Consider the following 22,107-nt stretch of genomic DNA (forward strand, 5'->3'; position numbering starts at 1 on the left):
GCAGGAGGTTATTTCTTCCTCTTCCCCAAATACAAATAACTGTTTTATTTTAACAGTAAGAATTGTTTTCTCTGTATTAGTGGAACCCATCAAGACCACATAAAGCTGCCTTTTTCTCATTGTCACTTAAATGTAAGATCTTAAGCTGCAGGAAGGCATTGTCTTTCTTTATTTATACACTAAACTAATTATTTCTCCCCTTCAGAAATCCTGATTTCTGTTTCATTGTCATAAGCTAAGACAGTAGGTACAAGGTGACAACAGTGAAAACTTCAAGACAGGTAGAATGATATAGCTCAAAGATTTAAAATTAATTTCTGTAGTCACATCTCCATGTGTCATTCATTCATGCAGGATTACTTCCTGCTATGCATTGTCAAGTGATTTTTTCAGTTTAGTTTTTAAAAGGCTCAAGCCACGATGAGCTCACATCCTCTGAGAGACTGTGACACAGCTGAACAGACTGTGTTGTGTGGAGATAGCCCTGCTATTAGCTGAGTACATAATTATGTAATATAAAGATCTGCAGCTATAGTTAATACCCTGTCTGTACCAAGGAAGAGCCCTGAGGCTGTGTCAAGACCACAGATGGATGTATTAAACTGGGCTTAACAGATGTGTGTGTTTGTCCTTTCCGCTTGAGGAAAGAATTCTGTGGCCAAACAAACCCCAGTGCAAAAACTCATCTTTCCCACTTTATGAAACTACATTTAGCAGTACTGCAGAGAGTTCTATATTTTCTTTTTCATCCCCTGAAGCCTCAAGTCCTACAAAAGCTCACTACCATGAACAGCTGCTCTGAACGGTTGGCCTAAGAGAACTGCTGGAATGAGACATTATCAGAAAGATGCCCAGCTCAAACAAGCCACAGGAGGGTTTTCATGCTCGTTCACTGATTGATTAAATTTGCTTGTCCACAAATAAAACTTACAACCTACCTTCTATGGTGGCTTTTCAGATTTCAAAACAAATAAAAAGAAGAATAATAAATACAGGGTTATGTATTTAATGCGGACATCTGCTATGAGTCACTTTCTCTTATGAAGACATGGATTCACCTCTCCCAACCTGAGGCCACATGAAATGCAAATAACCCTTTCCAAATTGGTTGCTTTTCTTTTTTTTCCTCTCTGTACTAATTAGAAAGAAAGCCTACAGCTACTGGATTCCTAATCTGGATGTTACAGTAAGAAAGGTACAGTGAGAAAGGTACAGTAAGAAAAAGGTACAGTGTATTAATCTGATCCTAAATACCTGCAATATCTCTGGGACAGAAGCCTGTCTACATTGTTTACAAGAGAATACAAACACAGTAACACATTTCATTAAGGATTTATGCAGTTTACAGTAGTAACAGACCCACTTCATTAAAAATGTGTCTTTTCAAATGAATGCAAATCTCATGTACAGATAATTTTGAAAGAATTTAAATTGCATATACAATTAAGGAGTTTAAATGCTGTTTATCTTTCTATTTTACCAATATGAAAGTGCAGGGAAGACTGAGAACAACTTTCAGAGTTCTCAGATCTTTTATCCTTGACATACCTCTAATGTGTCTCCATCTATTTCTCCTTCTAGTTCCAAAGTACTACCAACTGCATCAGACAAAATTTCTTTCACTAAACCACAGAATCTAAAAAAAGAAATACAAAGCACAAGATCAAAGAAGAATACTCTTTTGGAAGCAGATTAAACTGATTCTTGCAAGCTGGGCATTGCTTTCAAGCTAATAAACTGACTAGTATGTTCACAGCTTGCTTTCATTACTGACTTTCTCCATATTTATCCCATTTTAAATGATGAAGAACATCAAACACAACTGAAAAGCCTCACTATTTATAAAATTATTATGTTTGCTGTAGCAGAACCTAATAGTTACTTGTTATTGCAATTGCATAGTAAAATCTTGGTAAATTCAACTCAAACACTTTTTCAGTATATGTTTGGCTGCAAGTGTGATTACTCGGTATTTCAGAAAAACAGAAGTTGTAGCTTTTTGTCAGATATTCAGAAAGCTAAAAGTATAAAAGTAGTAATGTAGCTAGAAAAAGAGTTTTAACTAATTTCTAGTTCTCTGGGGTGGAGATATTTAAGTACAAGAACATTTTTTCCTGTAGTTCCCTGCCTGAGCCACTCATTTTTTTTCAAACTCTGTAAGAAATTGTTAACAATTACTTAAACATTTTAAAAATATTAATAATTTCATCTCTTACATCTCTTTCATTAAATAACAGAGACATCTCTTGAACTGACTCCTGCAGCACACTGAATATGGCATGAAAAACCTGGCCATGTTTCATGACACACAAATTGCACTGCCAAATTAAGGCTGAGGAGGTAACATTAATTTTAGTGTTTCCTACCTTTTATGCAATGCACTCTGCAAAGCTACTAATTTTCTTTAACCTGAGTTTATTCCATGTAATACATAAGTAGTAATTATTGCAAGAAATAGTGAATATTCCATTATGTTCCAAAGCCTAAGTGTATTAACAACTCCCTCCTACATCATTCAGAAGGTGTATTTGCAACTACCAGTCATAAGGCAGAATGTAGTCTGTAAAGATTTAGGCCTAAAATTCAGTTAGCCTGCTTACTTTTTAGAGACAACAGATCATCAGAAAACATTGAACTACAGGTACAATCAGTAACACCGATCTCTGACACAATGTAAGTTAGAATTTCTTGCCAGACTAAGATACTCTCATTTAAATCAAACTGAACAGACACAAAAGGGAACATGAAACAATGTAGCACCTTACATGACATGGCCAAGATTTAAAAAATAAGATAATAGCTGTAATTTAGATTAAACTGGTTAAGGCTTTTTCAGACATAATGATTTGTAGATAAACTAACCAGAATCACACAGGAAGTATAATGGGTGCTCTAATTACCTTAAGCATCACCGAGTTTACATTCCTTCTTCATCAAGAAAAAATAAGTGAAGAAATAAATAATCTGTTTCTCAAGCAAAAATATTGGTTTTCAATCTTTATGAAATCAATTTTATTTAGGATATAGATGAGGCATGCAACACCCATGCAAACTGAACTCACCTACTACATTGGTTTTCTGTAGAAAAGTAGATTTGAAAGTCATCATAGTTATCATGGACATAAAGAAAACAACACCGTTCATCAAACTTGGAAATGCTGTAAAATTCACATTAGGAAAATGTTATTTTGGATATAACTATTGTAAGAAATAGGGCAATTAGGGGGGGTTTCTTTTTAATTATGAACACTTAAGAAATATAGTTTTCACAGTTAATTACCTCAGAGAAGCAGTATGTAATTATATATATTTTCCTAATAACTAGTTTTTAGCTTATTTATAAATTCTATGATCCTATTTCCATTGTGATAAATAAGCTCCTGCTTACTTTGGTAAAATACTGACGTGCATTGAGGTTGGTTTGTTGTTCACCTCCACTTCTGCTTTTACACAATTCCATCAGACTCCTTAGTACTTGATGCCACCTCAATGGAAAGTGAATTGCTGTGACACTAATTTAGCTATTCCTTAAAGATTGAAAAGTACTTCAGGTTTTTATCATTCCATTGCTTCTACAAAAAAAAAATGACCTGGGAAATACCAACAGTATAAAAGATCCTTCTTGGGCTATACTTTTTATGGCCTTAAACTGACAACCAAGTTTTAGGATGACCAATATTTACTCCAAATTGCAGCAATATTTCCGAAAAAGATTATTTATTGCATATTGTGTTGTGCCAGTGTCATATATATCCCATATAAATGCACTGAAGCAAAAAGTGAAATGCCATAAAACACAGTATCAATATGAAAATAAATCTAAGAATTAACCTCTTATGCCAACCATTTGCACTGAAGTATTTTGCTACATAATCCCAAGTTGTTAGGCGTCTTAAGGTATTTTTGTGCCTTAAGTTAACAAAATTTCTTAGATTCTTGTCTGATCTGCTCAAACTCTTCTATTTTGCATATCTTCTGCTGAGCCAGTTACTTAAAATACATGACAGCACACTTAAGCAAAGTCGCCCCATGTTACGTGACCAATTGATGTTGCCTGTTGAAGCACCATTAATGGCTACCTCAAAAATGTTCAAAAAAATCCAAATTTTGCCTGAAAACTTTTCTAGAAATATGTGAAAATAATAACTATGCCATTCTTTAGTTTCATTTAGTAAAGCAATTTCTAGTCTAACAAGTCAGACAAGCACATATCAGACTTGAGAACTAAGAGACAAAGCAAGGTGATTCTTCCAGGGGCAAACATAGGACAGTCAAGACATTACCTAAGTAACAGTACTACATTATAAACATTGTCATGTATGGGGTATAAAAGATGAACTGGTTAGTATAAATACAGTTTAAGAGTTTTGATAGAATGTGTTTTAACTGAGACTACAATTTTTTTTAAAGGAATGCAATTTCAAAAGGATAGTAATTTAAAGTTGTCACATACAAAGCAAACATCTAACTCCAATAAATTTTAAAAAGATTGCTTCTTTGAGCTTTGTAAGACAGTGATTTTTAATCACTCAGTAATGATTAAAAATCAAAGCAAATGAAATTAATTGCTTGCTTCCTTTTGATTAAAGTTATCTTTCTCAAAGATTAATTTCTGTGCATTGTTTTGAGTGAAGGTAATTAATGTGGTACAGAAACTTTGTGCTGAATTACTCTAAATCAGTTCCACAGACTTCAGTAATTCACATTGCATTGCACTGGAGTAATAGAATAAAATACCATGCAAAATCATTTAAACCAAAGCCTGCTCTTTTTTTTAGAAGAAAAGACTGAAGTTATGATAGAATTTATGTTCAAATCCACAGTTTCAGGTTTTCAACCACCCCTCATATTAGTCAGAGAAATACTTCCCTGAGCTTACTTGCTTAGGGAAATTACGCAAATTCAGGGAAGGCAAACCTGGGACCTAAAACATTAGGCACTCTTAGTCAAGACCAAAGCCTAGAAGCCCTCTCCTTTCAGAACTACAGAACCCATTAAGTCTCTGAATTTCTTCTTGCTCTTGAATCAGAAGGTTCGTCGAGCACTTAAGCTTTTGCAGCCACAAAAGTGGCCCCAGACAACAGCCATTTTTGTCCCTAGAAAGGCCAGAACCACCAGTGTAGAGACTCAGGAGCTCAGAGAGAAGGCAAAAGCCCACCTGGTGTTCCCTATACTGTTCCCTGAACTACCAGTTCCTCTGGTTTTTAGCTGCAGTCTGCATAACTCACAGAAGAGGTAAGTTTAAATTTTTTCCCCTCCTAATGTTCTGTCTCTCACCCTATTGGCAGCAAAGCAGCCCAACTTAACATACATAATCTACTTTCTAAATGTAGTCATGCATTTTGCAATTAATAACACCAAATGTGAATACTTTCTATCCTTTCAGTTCTCAGAACAATCCTCTTCTTTCTATATAATATTCTGATCCTTTTTGGTACTAATATTTTCACCCATTTACTTGTGACTAGTGTTTTCATTGATCTAAGCATCACAAAATGGAACTGTCTTAACTATTTAAAGGTTAGTCCTTGATAAACTCTACTAGTAGTCTACTTACAGCTTAATTATTTTCTGTCCTTAGCAAAAACTACATGTATGCCTCATTTGTTAGTTCTCTAATAATTCAACTTTTAGCTAGCAAGTATTTAAATAAAGCCATATCAGAAGCATTTCTGAATTCCATACAGAAAACAGATAATATGGTTTCATTTACTTAAAGAAAAACAAAGTCTTCTTTCACTTATGAAAGCAAGCAAGAAGCACTAAGGGCTCTTCTTCCCTTCTGCCCTCCATGTTTTTAAAGGCAGAGATGGCAATAACTTCAGTGAAACATTTAGAAAAAAAATCTACAAAAATCAGTTACATAATGGAAAACAAAAAAGTCTACCAGAGAACACAGACACCCAATAACCCTCTCAGATCTGAGTGCTCCTAGGAGAAATGTACAGCTCTGATAGTGCATGGAAAGGCAAACTCTTCTGTGACATTTCAAGGCAAGCTGGACAGAACAAACTTTTATAACAGGCCATTGAAAGAGAGAGATTTAAGGTAAAATCAAGATTTTGCACTTATGGGAAATATAAAACAAACACAAAAAGACACTGAAATGTTTACTAATAAACCAACCTTATTCCCCTAATGGAAGAAGCTGTAAAATTCCATTCATGAATCTGTTTCTGTAAAGAACAAAGGCATAAAATGAACCACAGTTTAATGACTTAATATTGAAAACAAAGTCACAGCATGGTAAGCAAAAGAAGGGCTTTCCAACATGTCTCTCTCTTTCCTTCTTTCTGTCTCTTTCTTTTGCCCCCCTGCTCCCATATTTTGAAATAAGATACCTGGGTAAATAGCTTATACATACATTGCTATTTTACTTCATTTTGAGTAAAAAATTAATATAAATGGCACGGGGTAGAAGCAAAGGCCACATTTCCTCATGTAAATTCAACTTGAAGAATAAGTTGTGCAGCACAATTTACCAAACGTTATGTTTTGGTGCAATACATCTACATTTCACATTAAACATGGAGCAGACTATGTCCTACTCTTATCTAGGCTCAAAGGGAAAGGCAAATTCACTAGTCTCCCTAAGAGGTTTTGAGAGAAACAGCTCTGGCCCAGGGAACACAATGGAGGCAAAACAGAGGAAGGACAGCCTGTGTCTAGGACTGCAGCCCTCCGTAAATCTAATTATAGCGACGAGCTCAATCTTTTTTAGCAATGTCAGATATGTACCAAAAATTTGTTCCACAAAGCAAAGTTGTGTCAGACACATTCACCTGAAACAGTGAAGTATTAAAATGTACAGGAAAAACTGTTCACAGATCCAGGTAATTACATGGCCTTGTTCTGCTCCAACATGCTTCTTTTACACTTTGACTCTATGCTTTTGGTCCACTCTCCATCTGTGTTGTTGTAATACTAAGAAAGTGTGGCAAAACACATTGTGGATTTCAAGTCTTTCAATGTGAAACTGAAATTATTTCTCATTTTTAAGAGCGGACACTGTCCATAACTGTGCCTACTCCTTTCTTAATTCCCTGTGCCTTATCCAATAATCCAAGACACCCAATATTTTATTTCTTGACACTTACTTGTCACGGGCCACGTTTTCTAGTTTCAAATATTACAGCTGTAAAAGTTTAAAATGCCTAAAACATTGAACACAATTCTGGGCTTTATCTTTACTTTTAATCTTTGACCTGCACCCTAACTAAAATCACAGAATTCTAATGAGAAATATTATGAGCAGACCAAATAACCCATGCACTTCTAAGAGACACGGTCAAGAAAAGTTAAATCTGAATGACATCAGAACCATTTGATTTCTAATCACAGTCTTTTACTTTCTCTGTAAAATGTCAACTTTTGCATCTGCACAAGAGATGCTAAGGCTTGGACTTCACAGAAATGTAGCAAATTTAAAATTATTGTAAAGTGCTCCAAAGTCTACATGTAAAAAATTACTTTCTGTAAAACTAATCAGTACATTTAACAAACTTGCTGACACTTTTACCATTTCAGGGGGAGAGACATGCCACAAAGAGAGAGAGCTCTCATCTGCTTCACTGTTGATTGAAACATAGGCAGGCTGGTAGACTTTAGTTGGTTCTATCACCAAAACCTGAAGACAGAGAACATTCTTCCTTAATAAACTAGTAGCTAATACACTACAGTATCTTCAGACATAGACAAAATGTAATTTTGAAGTAAGACCTAAAAAATTTTCAAGGGAGACAGGAGGCCAAGACTAGGCAGGAAAAGTCTGTGTTCTTATGAACAAGAGAATAGCAGTATCATAATTTGTTATAGGAGACAAGTATTTCTTAGAATGCTTTTAGTTTGGTGTGTTAATTTTTTTATAGCATAAAGATTAAGAAAGCACAGGGGTTTGGTTCATGCAGTGAAACAACATGCAATTAAATTTTTAAGTATTATGTTTAGAGTCTTCCAATTCTTGTAATATCCTATCCAGAAACATAAAACATACAAAACTTGTTTGGACATAACATCTTACTGGAAATCTCAGTCCATTAGTTGTTTCTTTCGTTGCCTCAAAAATTATATCTAGCCAGAAAGTCAGTCTTTCTTGTTTAGGAGAATGTTCTATGGTGAGTTTCTTGAAACGCTGAATTAGTATCAGATTCTGAACTAATGATTTCAAGTACCTAGAATGTATTGAATTAGTGAGTTAACAGAGAGAAAACCAGATTCTAAAACCACTTCACTGACTTAGACACCCAAAATGAAATGCATTTTAAAAGCTACCACAATGGAAATGGTAATGTTGATTTTTACAGATTTCTGGAAAGAATAGCAAGTTTAGACAAAGCCTTGAGTCATAAACTCACATGGATGTTCATGAACAATAGCTTTTTGCAAATGGGTATAGTTACACAAGTAGTTACATGGGGATTAGACAGGATATGATGAACTACAAGATGGTGGAGGGAAGCAGCAGCTACCTAAACTCTGAAAACAATGGGATTCACAATTTTTCCCAATTGCCTCCCAAGGAGTTATTACTAATATCCAAATTTTTTCTTATAAAATACGTGCTTCAATGGGATATATCCTGACAATGTTAGATAACTTAATTGTTCACCTTCCCTCTTCCTTCTCATAATAAAAGAACAAAGCATAAAGTTTGAGTTGCAATCAATCTAAGATTGAAAAATCCAGTTAAGTTATCCATGTGACTGCAAGATATTTTAAATTTGTGTATTTCCCCACAGTTTAGTACTTGAGCAACAGCCTTCTAAAACATACCACACCGGAGGTTTCAGCTTAAAAAGCTTCTCTGCTGCTTGTACTGCTTTACCAACATCATTTGCCAGCATGCTCACACTGAAGAACTGCCCCACATCCCAGTAATTGTTCATTTTTTCTAGGCTTCCTTTTCTTCCCAATAAACTGTTTAACCGTACACCTGTAAAATTTCAATTGGAAACCACAATTTTCTATCAGTAAAATACTCTTTTGTGTTTTTTACTGGTAAATTGATCAGTAAAAGACTAATTTAAGACTTGATTAAGTATTACTGATGAAAATAAGGAGGAGTAAGTTTTCCCCAGAAAACAACATCGCACATTGCAGGATCTGCAAATCAAACCTCCAGTACAGAACTCCTATGACACAGGGCTGAAAAACCTTTTACTTCCTGTCTGGGCTATCTGCCTCCTGATCCTCAGTGTAAGATGCACAAATCTGTGTCCTCATCTGCACTTACTGCTAGAGATCCATGGCTAGAGGTTCACACAAGTCCACCCCAGAGCAGGGTCAGAGGAATGATTTAAAGTCACCTTTGCACTCTCAACATTTAAGGCTCAAATATGCATTTCAGGCAAGACCAGATTCCAAATATAATATTCAACTATCATCTCCCTAGGAAGATCTGCATATCTGTTTCTACTATGAGATTTCTTTGTAAATGTCAAGTGATGTGTTTTAGTTAGCACATACAGGGAAGATGTGACTGACTCTAAGTAGACAACAAGTAACTCTCCTGGCAGGTCCTTCCAGGCAATACTTCTTGTGGATTTCTCAACTCAGTGACAAGAGAGACCCTTTCCTGGCACTCCTGAGGAGAACTGGGCCACACTGTCTCTTCCTCTTTTTGTGCCCTGTTGGTTCTGCAGGGATAATCTCTGTGGTGCAGTAAAGGCAGTTTACATAGGGTGCTGAAGTTGGTCCTTTCTTGTTCTCCAGTCTCTGTGGCCCTTTAGATGGGCTATTATACCAGAAAGCTTCTCCAAGGCAGCCAGAAGGAAAATGTGCCACTGAGATCCCTGTGCTTTAGACTGCCATCCAGGACCCACCACGAAAAAGCCTGAACCACCCTTGTGACTATGCAAGCCATCACTGTAAGTATTTTGTTTTCTTTATAGGGAGAGAGGCAGAAAACCTGCCTGTGGCACTGTGTGTGGCTATTTACCTATTTTTCTCAGTTCCATTGAGCTTTCAAACTGTTGTCCTGCAACAAGCAGCAAAACTGCAAGGTTAATTCCAGAATAGAGAGTTGGCTGGAGTTCAAATCCTTTGCGATACCTGCAGAGAAGAGTCAAGAACTCACATCTCATTGTTTAGAAGAACTGAAATATTGCAAAGTTTTGGTAGGTATTTTAAGCTATTGATTTACTGTAAGGATTATATGGCTAGTTGGCACCAATGGCCCCAAACCCTTTGTTTTAAAGCTTCATATTCATTAAAGGTAACTGAGACACAGCTGACACAGGCTGAATGCCTGCCACTAGCTGGGATCAAGAGATCCACCCGAAGCTTGCAAGTTCACTGCTACCCACCCATGTTGCATGCTAGGGAAAATAGGGGGTGGGGGAGAATATTGCACAATTACAGTTCAAACCCACATTGCTAAAATTATTGTAGTCAGCAGTATGATTACACAAACATATCTATATGAACAGTATGTCAGTGAGAGCCTGCATGCATATGCATGCCTTAATGTCTAAAGAAAATTCATAACACAGTTTATCACTGGACTAACATAACTCCATTATCTCACTTGTATATTATTTTGGCCTTAAGACACATTAACTATATATTTCCTCAGGAAAGACATAGGTTAGTCAACATCCCTCCCAAAATAAAGTGGATCATTCAATTTCCAGGAAAGTTTATAAAGAGAAGCAAGGAAATACATGTACAAAGATCTGATGCTCAGTAAACCACTTATTCAAACAGGACTCTGAAAAACAGAGATAAGTAGAACAGCTGATCTTCTAATTATTACAGCCCTGCTTTTCATATCCAGAAGTTAAAAGTCTGAAAATGCTTTTAAACAGATTTTTTGGGTTGTTTTTGTTTTTGTTTTTTCTGGTACCATTCAATGGAATGATCTCGACTATTGGTATCTTTACAGTCAGAATCAAGAAACATATCCTTGTAGATCCTTCCACATAAGCAAAACATGTCTGGAGCAGGGTGATCACATGTCTGCAGGACTTGAAGCATAACTTGTAGTGCCTTCTCTCTGTCACCTGCGTTATTTCTTCTGAAATCAAATACAGAGAATAATATAAATGAGTTCAGACCTGAAACAGAAACTGCAAGATGGGAGAACAGTATCCCTCATCTATCCCACAATCCATCCATCATACACACACTTGACTTTATTTAGACTGATGCATGATTGTTGGTTCACTGATAAAACCCAAATTCACTCTCCTTCATTGGTCTCTATGTGTAGCTCACATAAGAACTGATGCAAACCCAGAACTCCTCTTTGACAAAAATGTGCCATCTAATTTGATTCCTTCCTGTGTACAACACAAGCACACCCTGAACATCCTGCAATGAGAAAGAAGTGCCTGTTTAGGGTTCATTCCTGACAACACCTAACAAAAATGGCCATTTTCAGCATTCAGTGTGACAGATCATTCAGCTATGTCCATGATTTGTGATCTTGAATCCAGAGGATCCAGAAACAATACCAGGAAATATCAACTAATTGCAGGAGAAGCCAGTCTTATCCAAAAGAATGACAGAGCTCAGTATGGAACGTTTGAACTCCAACAAGAATAGAAGGGTGAAACTGAACTGTATTTCTTAATTAAAATTCTTCAGATTACAAAAGGACTTGGAAAATAAACAGCTGTCACACTTCATGTTTTGACAAACATTTAACAATTGTGTTAATAAGAAAACAGTGATTAAATAACATTTCCATTCCTTATTACTATTAAACAGTCAGAATTTTGGCCTCCATTGACCTTGCTGTTTTTCTAAGTTCAAAACTCAATATTCACTGCAAAAAAAATCACTTAGAACAATGTCTATTTGCAAGACTAATGCAAACACAGCTGAAGAGTTTAATAGCTACACTTTTTTTCATCCCCAGAGAGATTTAAAATATTTACCAACCCCTTTTCAGAACTGTTTACAATTTTCCAGTCCCCTCCTATGTACCCATGAACAGGCCTACAAGGACTGTGACTACTTTGTCAGCAATACCAGCAGCAGATAATGGTTTCTGGTAAATGAATTACTTGCATGCCCCAAAAGGATTAATATTTATGTAAAGGGGCTCTGTTCCATAGGTAACCAGCTGATGCAATAAGACCAGTAACAGCACATCTGTAGCAAAATTCAGGCTTCTGTGCATGTTAGGTGATGGAGAACATCTAATAAGATTAAACAGCTTTGTAGCTGGTTGTGAAGGCTTTATTCTGCCTTTGATGTCACTGGCAGAGCAAGTACTTTCACAGCAAGTACTTGAATATTTTTTAAGCATTTTTTCTTCAGATTAACTGTTCTGAAATAAATACTGGTCTTCTCTAATAAGCACACAAGGAGAAAGTTAGTATATTTTTTCTGTTTGACAAGAAATAAGCAGGAGGTAAAAACTGCGGGGGTAAATCCATTGCCCAGGTAAGCATGCTCTAACCAAACCTCTTCTGGTCAAACCAGATTCTTTCACTAAGAGTACCCAAGTTTCACTGTTAACATTAAAGCACAGAAAATTGAGTAAACAGAGCTTAGAACAAAATTAAGCCCTGATATTCAAGTCCAGTTGTTCCCTGGTCTTGTATATTGTGACCACAAAAGTTGGCATGTGTTCTGAGCTCTTCCTGAAAACACAAGACACCTAATATTCCACTTCAGCATGGAAACAGAAAATCTAAAAAACACTGCTTTCCCAGACTTGACTCAAGTCTGCCTTCTGTGAAATCGGTTATTTACTTATGTTGATATCAAGAGGTGTTAGGTACTGATTGAAAAAAGCATAACTAAAGAAAAAAATACAATGAACAAATCAAGACACTGCTTAAAATGGAATACTGTGCAAATTAACATTTCTGGTCATCAAAGGATGAACCTGTACACACCAAATACAACACTAGGAGATTGTTACAAAGGACCAAGCCCTAAATAAACACTGTACTAGAGAACTTAAAATGAAAGAGCCCTCCCTCTTGTAAGTAAAAAAATTACTGTTAAAAATAATTAAATTCAACAAAATTTAGCACATGACAAGTATGCACTCATCTAACAGGACATAATTAAACAATCAGTTTAGGTATCTTTATATTAGACCATGTTTTTCACTACAGCAGAATTCAATGCCCACTGGATAATACAAAACTCATACACCAATATAATAATTTACAAATTTAAGAAGTTATCAGCTTCTAAAGCCCAAAAAAGAGGGGGCAAGCAAAGAAAAAAACCCAAACAACCTGAAAGATCACATAAGCCCTAAGCAGGTTCTCTGAAGTCAGTATGAATATATTCTGTTGGATAATATGCAGAACTTGTTATGCTTGACCAAGACAGATTTTCATTTCTTATTTCAGACCCTACATTTTGTCAGGTCTGCATGCCTGACAGCTCAAAATTTGTTTCAAGGTGCCTTGAAAGAGATCTGTGGTGTTATCAATAGAGTAGAAGAGATTACCTTACACCTTTAAGGCTTAGCACTGACTTAGATTTTTTTTTTTTTTTAAACCAATCTCAACTATGTTAGCTTCCCCATGCTCCCCAGCCCCCATTTAGAACCACACTAGAACAAATCACAAAAAAAAACATGTAATAAATACTGCTGGAGGTAATCTAATAGAATCCCCTCTCACAGCAGGTCCATGGCCCAGCTCTAGACAGTGGCAACTTTGGCTGTGTCTGAAAAGCTGAATCTATTAAACCTCCAAGGACGGAGATGCCACAGCCTCTCTGAACAGGGAAAGCTGAAATACTGTATATGATGCACAGGCATGAGAAGGAAGGCAGAAAATGTTCTCTTTATGGATTAACTTGGTACATCAGGTGAGATTTGCAGAGCATATCCCCTGAATATGAAGTTTTATAAGCCAGAGCAGAATCTCAATAGGCTGCTACAGAAATGACCCAACCAGTTCATTTTACTGCTCCTTGGTGCTTACAGACCATCTTGCACTGAAATACAAATGTCCCTCATGGTATCACATGAACAAGTCAACTTTAGGAATGAAATAGAATTTTGAAATAGGCATTTTTTCAATGGTGCTCTTCAACACACAATCTGTTAAACTCTTCACATCTGGAAGAAGGTATGTTCTACCTTAAAGAAGCTTGCATACACACCCAGTGAAAATATGAGCTACCTTTCATATTCTTCTGGGGTTTGGGGGGCACAGTTTTTGTAATCACTACTCACAATCTGAAAATTCTTTCAAAATATAGTTTTAATGGTCAATGAGGTAAGAAAAAAGAGTACTACTACAATTTATTTAGAAACTATATTAAAAACCCCACAGGCCTTGGAAAGTGTTTCATAAAACTACATTTTTTTCATACTGGTTTCTTTGTTAGCTCATTTTAGTCCTCTTACTGCAATTGTTATCTTGTGAGAACTTGCAGAGAAACAAAACAGAGCAAATGAATCTACATTATCTGAACATGACAGCAGCAGAAACTGCTGTCAGTTAAGAAAGAGATCTGTGAGTTACTTCAAAAAATTAGGGCAATTATGAAAATATCCCAGTGCTCAATAAAACACTGCCAAGTCTCCCCAAGCACAGTGCTAGGAATTAAAAGGAAATGAACAAGGAATAAAAATTAAACATGAAAAATCATGATGTCTTTTACAAATACCCAGCACATTAATCATCAGTACTGTGCACAGTTGTAAGCTTTATTTAAAAAGGAAACTGAACTATTAGGATGAGGGGGAAAAAATTCAAATTGAGGGAATGATCAATGACACTGAATCATTTCTGTATGAAGAAATCTTCAATAAACTAAGGTTTTTCAAACAGAAATGGCTACATAGGAATTTTTTTTCTTAAAACAAAAGTTGTCCTGCTGGGCACCTTTATAGCCTCTAATCACTTCCTCAGAATTTGTGCCAGTGTTCTGCTGCCAGTTTGGTTTTGCCTGACAGCAAACCCAAATCCTCCAGAAACTGCTGGCTGATTCACTTGCCAATTTGCTAGCTTGCTCACTGCAGTTTTGCCACGTGCTTTATCTGTCTGCTGACCCTACCAGGTTTCTTCAATCACAGAAGCAGTCTTCTCACTTCCCTGGTCTACACAAGCCTCTCGCATCTGTCTCCCTGTCTTATCCAACTATCCACTCCTCCTTTACCTCCCTGAATTATACTGTAGGGCAACAAACTCCTACCACAGCATCTCACCTGGAGTAAAACCTGGAACACATAGTTAAAAAAAAAAAAAAGATTTTTCCCTTTCTCTTTGATATCAGAGCTCCTTTCTTGCTTTCCAAATCCATCCTCTTGATGGTGAATCCTTCTCTACGCTCTAGTCTTTATAAGGAGATCGAGTTTTAAATATTCCGAAACCAAAAAAAAAATCTTCCTGCTTCACAGACTAGTTTTACCAGCTTTAAAGAACTGGCATGGTTACAGAGCCAGAACTACACTCAGTGAACCAGGCTTTTGCCCAACAAAGTAAGCAGGAACAGCATGTTTTCACTGGGACAAGAATTAGCTCACTCTTTTGGTAACAGGTAGTGCAACCTTTTTTTTCTCAGCTTTTTGTTCACATCTTCCCCTGTATGGTTTGCTACCATCTAGCTACATGAAGAAGACTATATATGACAAAAACCTCTTGTATTAGTGGAAAGTATTTTCTCAAGGGCATACACATTTGCTTTCCTTTTCATTTCATGTCTTAATGGGCAAATGAGCAAAAACCTTTTAAAAAATCTTAATTATTAAGAAATACAAGAAGTCATTTTAGTTAGAGTTAGTACACTTGCATTCTCTCTTAAAACCAGAAACTAATTTTTGAGTTAAGATACATTTCACTGAGAAGGTAATTTGCTTGTAGAATCTTCAACATTTGAATCAATGAATGAGGAAAACAAGACCCTAAATTAGGCTTTGACAAGAACTAAATTTGCAGACAGACAGATATAACAAAGAAAAAAAACTAGCTTTTTTCCCTCCCTCATATACACTTCAGGTACTTCATGAAAGCCAGGCACATAAAAGGAGGCCCACAACATGTTTTTTTACTAAATTTGAGTAATCACAGAACAGAACATTTTAAATACCCCAGTGCTTAACAATGGAAACAATTTTCTGTGGCTACTATTATTCACAATTACTAGTATTACTCACAATTACTAGTGATTTTCTACTTGCACCCTATTACACCCTTCACTTGTTAATTGCCTTCTTTTATTATGGTATTGGAATATGTTGCTCATTAAAACACAGCATGCTGAGTTAAATAATAGTGACTGCAGCTGTCCTCATCTTCAATATAAAGGAAGTAGAAGTGCTCTGGAAAGAGACTAAAATTTTCACATTTCTGGCCTCATGCCAGGACTGGGTTTGGTTTTAAAGTCTACTCTGTTTTGAACAGAATTTGGCATACCCTTGGGCCTCTTTGCAAGTTTCCAGGACATTATAACTCCAGCTCTGGTAAATAAGACCAATTAGAAAATTGTCCATACACAGTGCTTGCCTCCCAGGCAAGGTGTACTGTGGACTGAAACAAACAGCCATCCACATCAGGAACACTCAGTCCCTCAATTGCACAGCATCTTACTTCATACCACAGCTGCGAATAGAAATATTGAAAATACTCATGTTGCACATTTGGACTGAACTTATACCTAAAGATGTCTAAATTAAGATACAATTAGACTTACATCTCAGCTAGGAGGCAACAAGGAACAATGTCTTAAACCAGCCTGTGTCTGTGTACAGAAGGGAGCACTGTCTGCTCTGTTCCTATGTTACATCCAAATTATTTAGCTTAAATAAACTCTGGAAAAGCAATAGCCCTTTGCTCCATCACCCAAGGACAGTGATGTACTCAGCTAACCCAGGCTTGGAAACAAGCACAAGCCTGCCATTGCAAACATCCATTGTTAGCCTCTGATAACAGACATGAGAGATGACAAATCCAAGATGCCCTCAGGCAGCCAGAGAGGAAGACAGAAATCTAGGAGAGGGGCTGTGCTTAAACACCTGCCACATAATCAGGGTTCCAGAAATCAGCATGGAAGAGTCTGCCTGCCCTACATATGATAGAGAGTGCCCTAGTACTTGTCTGCTCAGTACCCATCAGTGAGGTCCAGGCTTGCTTTGCTTATCATCCAAGCCAAGTCAGACCCAGGCTGGCTCTGAGGCAAAGGACATGCAGCTAGGCTGGAATGGCACAGAATCTAAAGTGAAACATTGCTGTCCTTTGCCTTAGCACTACTTGTTAACCTGGACCTACACACAGCTGTGCTTCAGGCTGGGCTTGTGCCCAGCTGCTGAAGCAGCAGAGCCCTGAGGTGCCCAGAACCAGCCCTGCAGCCCCTCCTGCCATGGTGCTGGCTCTGTGCAGCACAAGAGTAACTCTGACTTGACAATGCAAGTGACACTGATGGCCAGGAGAACTCAGTTACAGAGCCCAAGAGGAAATAAACTAATTACTCTCCCTGGATCACAGTTCGAGTATACTTTTAAATGAAATTAAGCACACATTAACATTCTGCAGGGTCAGATACTCTTACAGCTGCTAATTCTGTTTTGCATATGATGTATTGTTTTCCTGGTGAGCTCAGTCAGCTGTATTTATCAACATTAATACTGTTCTGTATGCTGAAATGAATAGAATATGAACTGAAAATACAGTTCTTTATTTTAAAGATAGCTTCTGATAGAAATCACTAAAAATAATTTGGTTTTAAAAGACAAAATTAGGGATTCAAATTTTCATGCAAGAAAGATGCTAAATGCAACATTTTAGGGGTCATTTTGAACTAACGAGACTTGCTAAAAAATGTTTAAGTCTCATCTTTTGAGTTTTGTCCATTATTTTGTTTGAAGAAGGCAAAAACACCAGTAGAAGCTAAATTCAGCATTCTTACCAATGAAAAACCAGTAATTTATTTCTGAAAAACCTTTTCTACAGAAATGCTTAAATAGTTCCCAAAAGAAAACAAGGAGCATCATGCTGGATGGGGCTAATAACCATTTTAATGAAAGCTGTTGACAAGCAAATTAAGTTCATGAGCAATTAATTTTATCTTGTCTTACCAGGGTGCTATTGGCATTGTCAAAACAGAAGACTTAATGACAGGGATTTCACATGCTGCTCAAAATACAAAGAATTTGAAGACCAAGTCAGTAAAGGAGATTGCCAATTTTGTTATGCACATCTAAATGAAAAAGTTTTAAAACTGATCATATTAAGACATTACCTAAGGACAAAACATGATTCTAGCATTATTCTTACTGGCAAATTGATACATTTTGAGTCAAATTCCTGAAATAATTTTTAAAAGTTCTGAAAATAGGGCTAAATCCGTATGCAGTATTTTTATGAGCAATAGTTTAGCGCTTACTCGTGTCTGATTAAACAGTCAGATAGGACCAGATTTATTACCATTCTCCAGAAAATGCCATAGGAACTGCATTTCCAGATCTATTATTAAGTTCTTAATCTCTTTGATTTATGCCATCCTGATGTTGTCCAGTGCTGATTTTTACTTAGCTAATTCACAGTCAGCTAGCTAATTTAGTTTAGCTTTAGTTAGCTAGGTCGCAATCCTTAATAGTGTGTGGATTGCATCTAGCCAGTTATTTTTATTATTACATGGGATTTAATTTGCATAAGATCTATTTTCTCTGACAATCTTAACATAAATTCTTTAGAAACAGAGTAATTATTATACATAGGTACTACAAAAGTCTGTACCTAACTAGAAGAGTTCAATAATATTTCAGTGTTTCCTGAAGTTATGATGTGCCTGCAGGTCCTGATGACCATTCAGCCTTCCAAGGAAATTCTATCATGAATGTGTATTTGTGGATCAAGCAGTGTTTTTTACCTCTTACTTTAATAAATCACTCATAACTCTATCACACTAAACATTTGAAGACATTCAGAATAATCAGTGACTCAGATTAAACAATCTCAGATTGACCAAGAACCCCTTGGTATCACTGGAGCCTTCTGCATTTACTCAGGGGGCCTTTGGAACAGATCCACTCTCTCCTAGTGTTGACAAAACAATGGTTGTTGGAAAACAACAATTTCAAAAGTTACAAACTGTCCTGGTGCACAGTAAGCATGGCATTAAGGAGAGATGACTGTGATGAATGTGTGCAGAAAGGAAAGGGAATTTGATCTTATCTGCACTATAAATTCACATACAAGCCCATATGGAACAGCACTAAAATGAAACAACTTCAATCAATCACCCTTACCGATTCAATGCAAAAGCATAATGAAACTTGATGTTGTGTTGATCAGCCAGGTCACAGGTAGGAAGCATTTCCAGTGTTTCTACCAGCTTCACCATTGCATCATAGTCCTGGTATGAAATTGAAAAACAATAAAAAGGACTGAAGTAGAATAAACTGAAGGAGGAAAGCATCACTAAGCTAAAACGTATCATGATCACATGTAGTGTATCACAGCTTCCCAGGTGACTGTTCCTAAGAGAAACAGCCAGGAAGGAACAGCTGTGTAGGAGCACACAGGGATTTTGTCTATCCATGTCAGTGCTTGCGTCTTCATCACCACGATGCCCAAACTACTGAATCCCTGCAGCCAGTGTGATCAATTACTCTCCCAGCACCAGAAGAAGAGATGACAAATCTGGCTTTTTCAGGCCTTATTAAGATCTTCTGGTGAATGACACCTCACCAGGTCACCATGGACTCAAACACAGCTGCCTCTGATGTACATCAGCCACTAGTGCACCCATTTGAGTTTCTCAGGGGTAACCCACATCTACAGTGCTAAAGAGGCCAGTTTACTGACATTTCAAAGGGTCTTGTGTTACTGAATCTTTTTGTTCAAAACATGTTTTGATACGAGCACATTTCTCAAGAGAGATCTTTCATGATCATCAGAGCCAATCCAAATGAAATTGGATGAAGTGCTGTAGGGAAAATCTGCATTTCAGAATGGAAGGTTTGGTAATGAAGGATGATGTGGTCACCCATTGCTCTCAGAACCCATTTACACACAAGAAATACCCAACTTATCTCCTGATATGGAAAAAAAATCTACAGAATGGTTGCAATTATATTTGAAAATGGATGTCAAACACATAGACTGTCAATATGGAAAAACAGCTGCTTTAGCAAAACCAGAAAATATTTTTAAAAATTAAAACAAGAAAAAAGGGTACAGTTAGATTTTAAAAGCAAATTAATGTTTAATTGAATTATAGTTCTCAATTTTGGCACCTCTAGTCAATACAACGGTCATAAGAATATGTTTTCTTCATTTCTAAGTATATTTAATTTTATGGGGGGAGGGAGGAAAGATAGGGGAGAGGAGAGCAAGGCAAGCATCTTGATTCAGTAGGGATTTTTGCTTTTTTTTTCTTTTTAAGGAAGTTAAAAATTACTAAAAGCAAAGGAAGAGACCTAAGGAAGTCACCTAACCTGAGTCTCTTTTTCAGAGTCAAAATAAGCAAGAGTTTCTATCCCCTTAAACTGCCCAAAAGACAATCCAAACTTACACAATGTAACAACTGCTCCCATTTAGTGTCAGCTTGGAATCACTGCTTAACATACAAAGAAGCAGAGGAGAACAAACAAGAGCCAAAATTGCACAGTAAAATAATCCACCTTAGTCTTTAAGCACACACCTGAATGTCTCTGTAAGAAAGAAGCAGGTTTATGACAATGTCAGAAGTCAGCACTTCAGTATTATCCATACGAAGCTTAATCCTGGCCAGCTCCTTAGCCAGTTCATCTCCTTGGTACTTCTCTCTAGCTTTTCTAATGTCATTTAGCAGTGTTTCTTTATAATAGGCACTAAAGAAATAGAAGTTAGACATAGGGGAAGAAGACTGTTAGACATTTCTTATGAAACATGGCTATGCTTCTAATAAAAAGTATAATTTCTAATATAAGGTATCATTTCCTCAGAGTGAGGTCCACATCAAATGTTTCCATATTTTTCAATAACTACTTACAAATATTCCACCTTGCCCCGCATCAGACTGTAGGGCTATGTATCAATATGCTTATAACCAGGATCCTGAGGCAATTTTACCAGCACAAGAAAACTGGAGCATTTCTTTGCCTCATTAGTGACCCAGACAGATGTGGCACTTTGTATCGTAAAGAAGGCTGCATCTGAGATAATAAAGTGACACAGAGAACAAATACCAGTGTGATGTAAAGAGGAGATATATTATTTTATCATGAAAGTTGGAAGGAGACTTTCCAACACAGAAACTAAAACAAAAAACAAGCCAACAAAAGCAGATTTAGTTGCAATCTCTTTGATGAACATAATACATAATGTGGGCAGGACCTCTGTAAAAGCCTCCAGTAAGTGCATCTTATTTACGCTAATATCAGTGCACAATCCAACATCAGCACTTCTGTAAATTGAAAAATAATATATATATATTGCCACCATGACAAGTATGAATGGCCTCAACCAGCTACACAGGGGTAAATTTATCCTGGAGCAGGTTATGGAGTCTCTAGTTTGGAACTTAGCACGTGCCACCTGACTATACTGACTATACTCCAGTGCATATAAGCCCCTTCTTGTTTACAAATGAGTCTTTCAAAGTATTAAACCTCGTTTAGCATAAGCAAAGAAAATTAAGTTCTCTGTCTCATACACATTATGATCACAGCAACAAGGCCACAGTAAGCACTGCTGGCAAGCACAGCCTCATACAGTGCAAGCACAGAAACGAGGCTGAGAGCGGGCGTGGACTGCAAAGAGGGATCAAGACCACCCAATAACCCCCAGAGGCTTCAGCCCTTTTTCCAGAAAGATTGACAAGAACAGACTGCATGTAACTAATTTGCATACACAGTGAGAAACTGATCTACAGTGTGGGGAAAACTTATTTATAAAAAAAGAAAAATTCCCCAAAAATTCCAGGGTGCTTGCCCTGCATATGAATCCCAGGATCATGGAAACCCCAGCTGGATTGACACTGGAGCCAGGATGGGTGATGTCTGTTTCTTTCTTTCCTCCTGTCTGCCTCTCTAATTTATCTCTCTCTTTCTCTCTTCCCTTTCACCCTACATCCTTTACCCAAAACCCTCTGCTGTGCCTTACACTAGGAGGTCAAGGACTAAAACACCAATTTCCATGCCAAGTGTGTAGTTTACTAATAAAACTTTGCAAACTTTTGCAGACCCTCTGACTTTTGTCATTC

General features: G+C 36.9%; 1 protein-coding gene across 3 annotated transcripts in view; it reads right to left on the reverse strand.

Annotated features, from left to right (window-relative positions):
• Positions 1–22,107, reverse strand: part of MAP3K15 (mitogen-activated protein kinase kinase kinase 15) — an 81,232-nt gene that overhangs the window by 19,722 nt on the left and 39,403 nt on the right. For all 3 annotated transcript variants that reach the window (XM_059839857.1, XM_059839858.1, XM_059839859.1), the window contains 10 exons: positions 20,566–20,734; positions 19,169–19,275; positions 10,844–11,014; positions 9,938–10,050; positions 8,773–8,932; positions 8,021–8,171; positions 7,520–7,627; positions 6,127–6,176; positions 3,063–3,158; positions 1,549–1,636 (listed from right to left, as the gene is read on the reverse strand). In XM_059839857.1, coding sequence (XP_059695840.1) covers positions 1,549–1,636; positions 3,063–3,158; positions 6,127–6,176; positions 7,520–7,627; positions 8,021–8,171; positions 8,773–8,932; positions 9,938–10,050; positions 10,844–11,014; positions 19,169–19,275; positions 20,566–20,734 — 1,213 coding nt within the window. The remainder of the gene's footprint in view (positions 1–1,548; positions 1,637–3,062; positions 3,159–6,126; positions 6,177–7,519; positions 7,628–8,020; positions 8,172–8,772; positions 8,933–9,937; positions 10,051–10,843; positions 11,015–19,168; positions 19,276–20,565; positions 20,735–22,107) is intronic.

The sequence above is a fragment of the Haemorhous mexicanus genome, chromosome 2 (assembly GCF_027477595.1).
Source record: "Haemorhous mexicanus isolate bHaeMex1 chromosome 2, bHaeMex1.pri, whole genome shotgun sequence".
NCBI lineage: Eukaryota > Metazoa > Chordata > Aves > Passeriformes > Fringillidae > Haemorhous > Haemorhous mexicanus.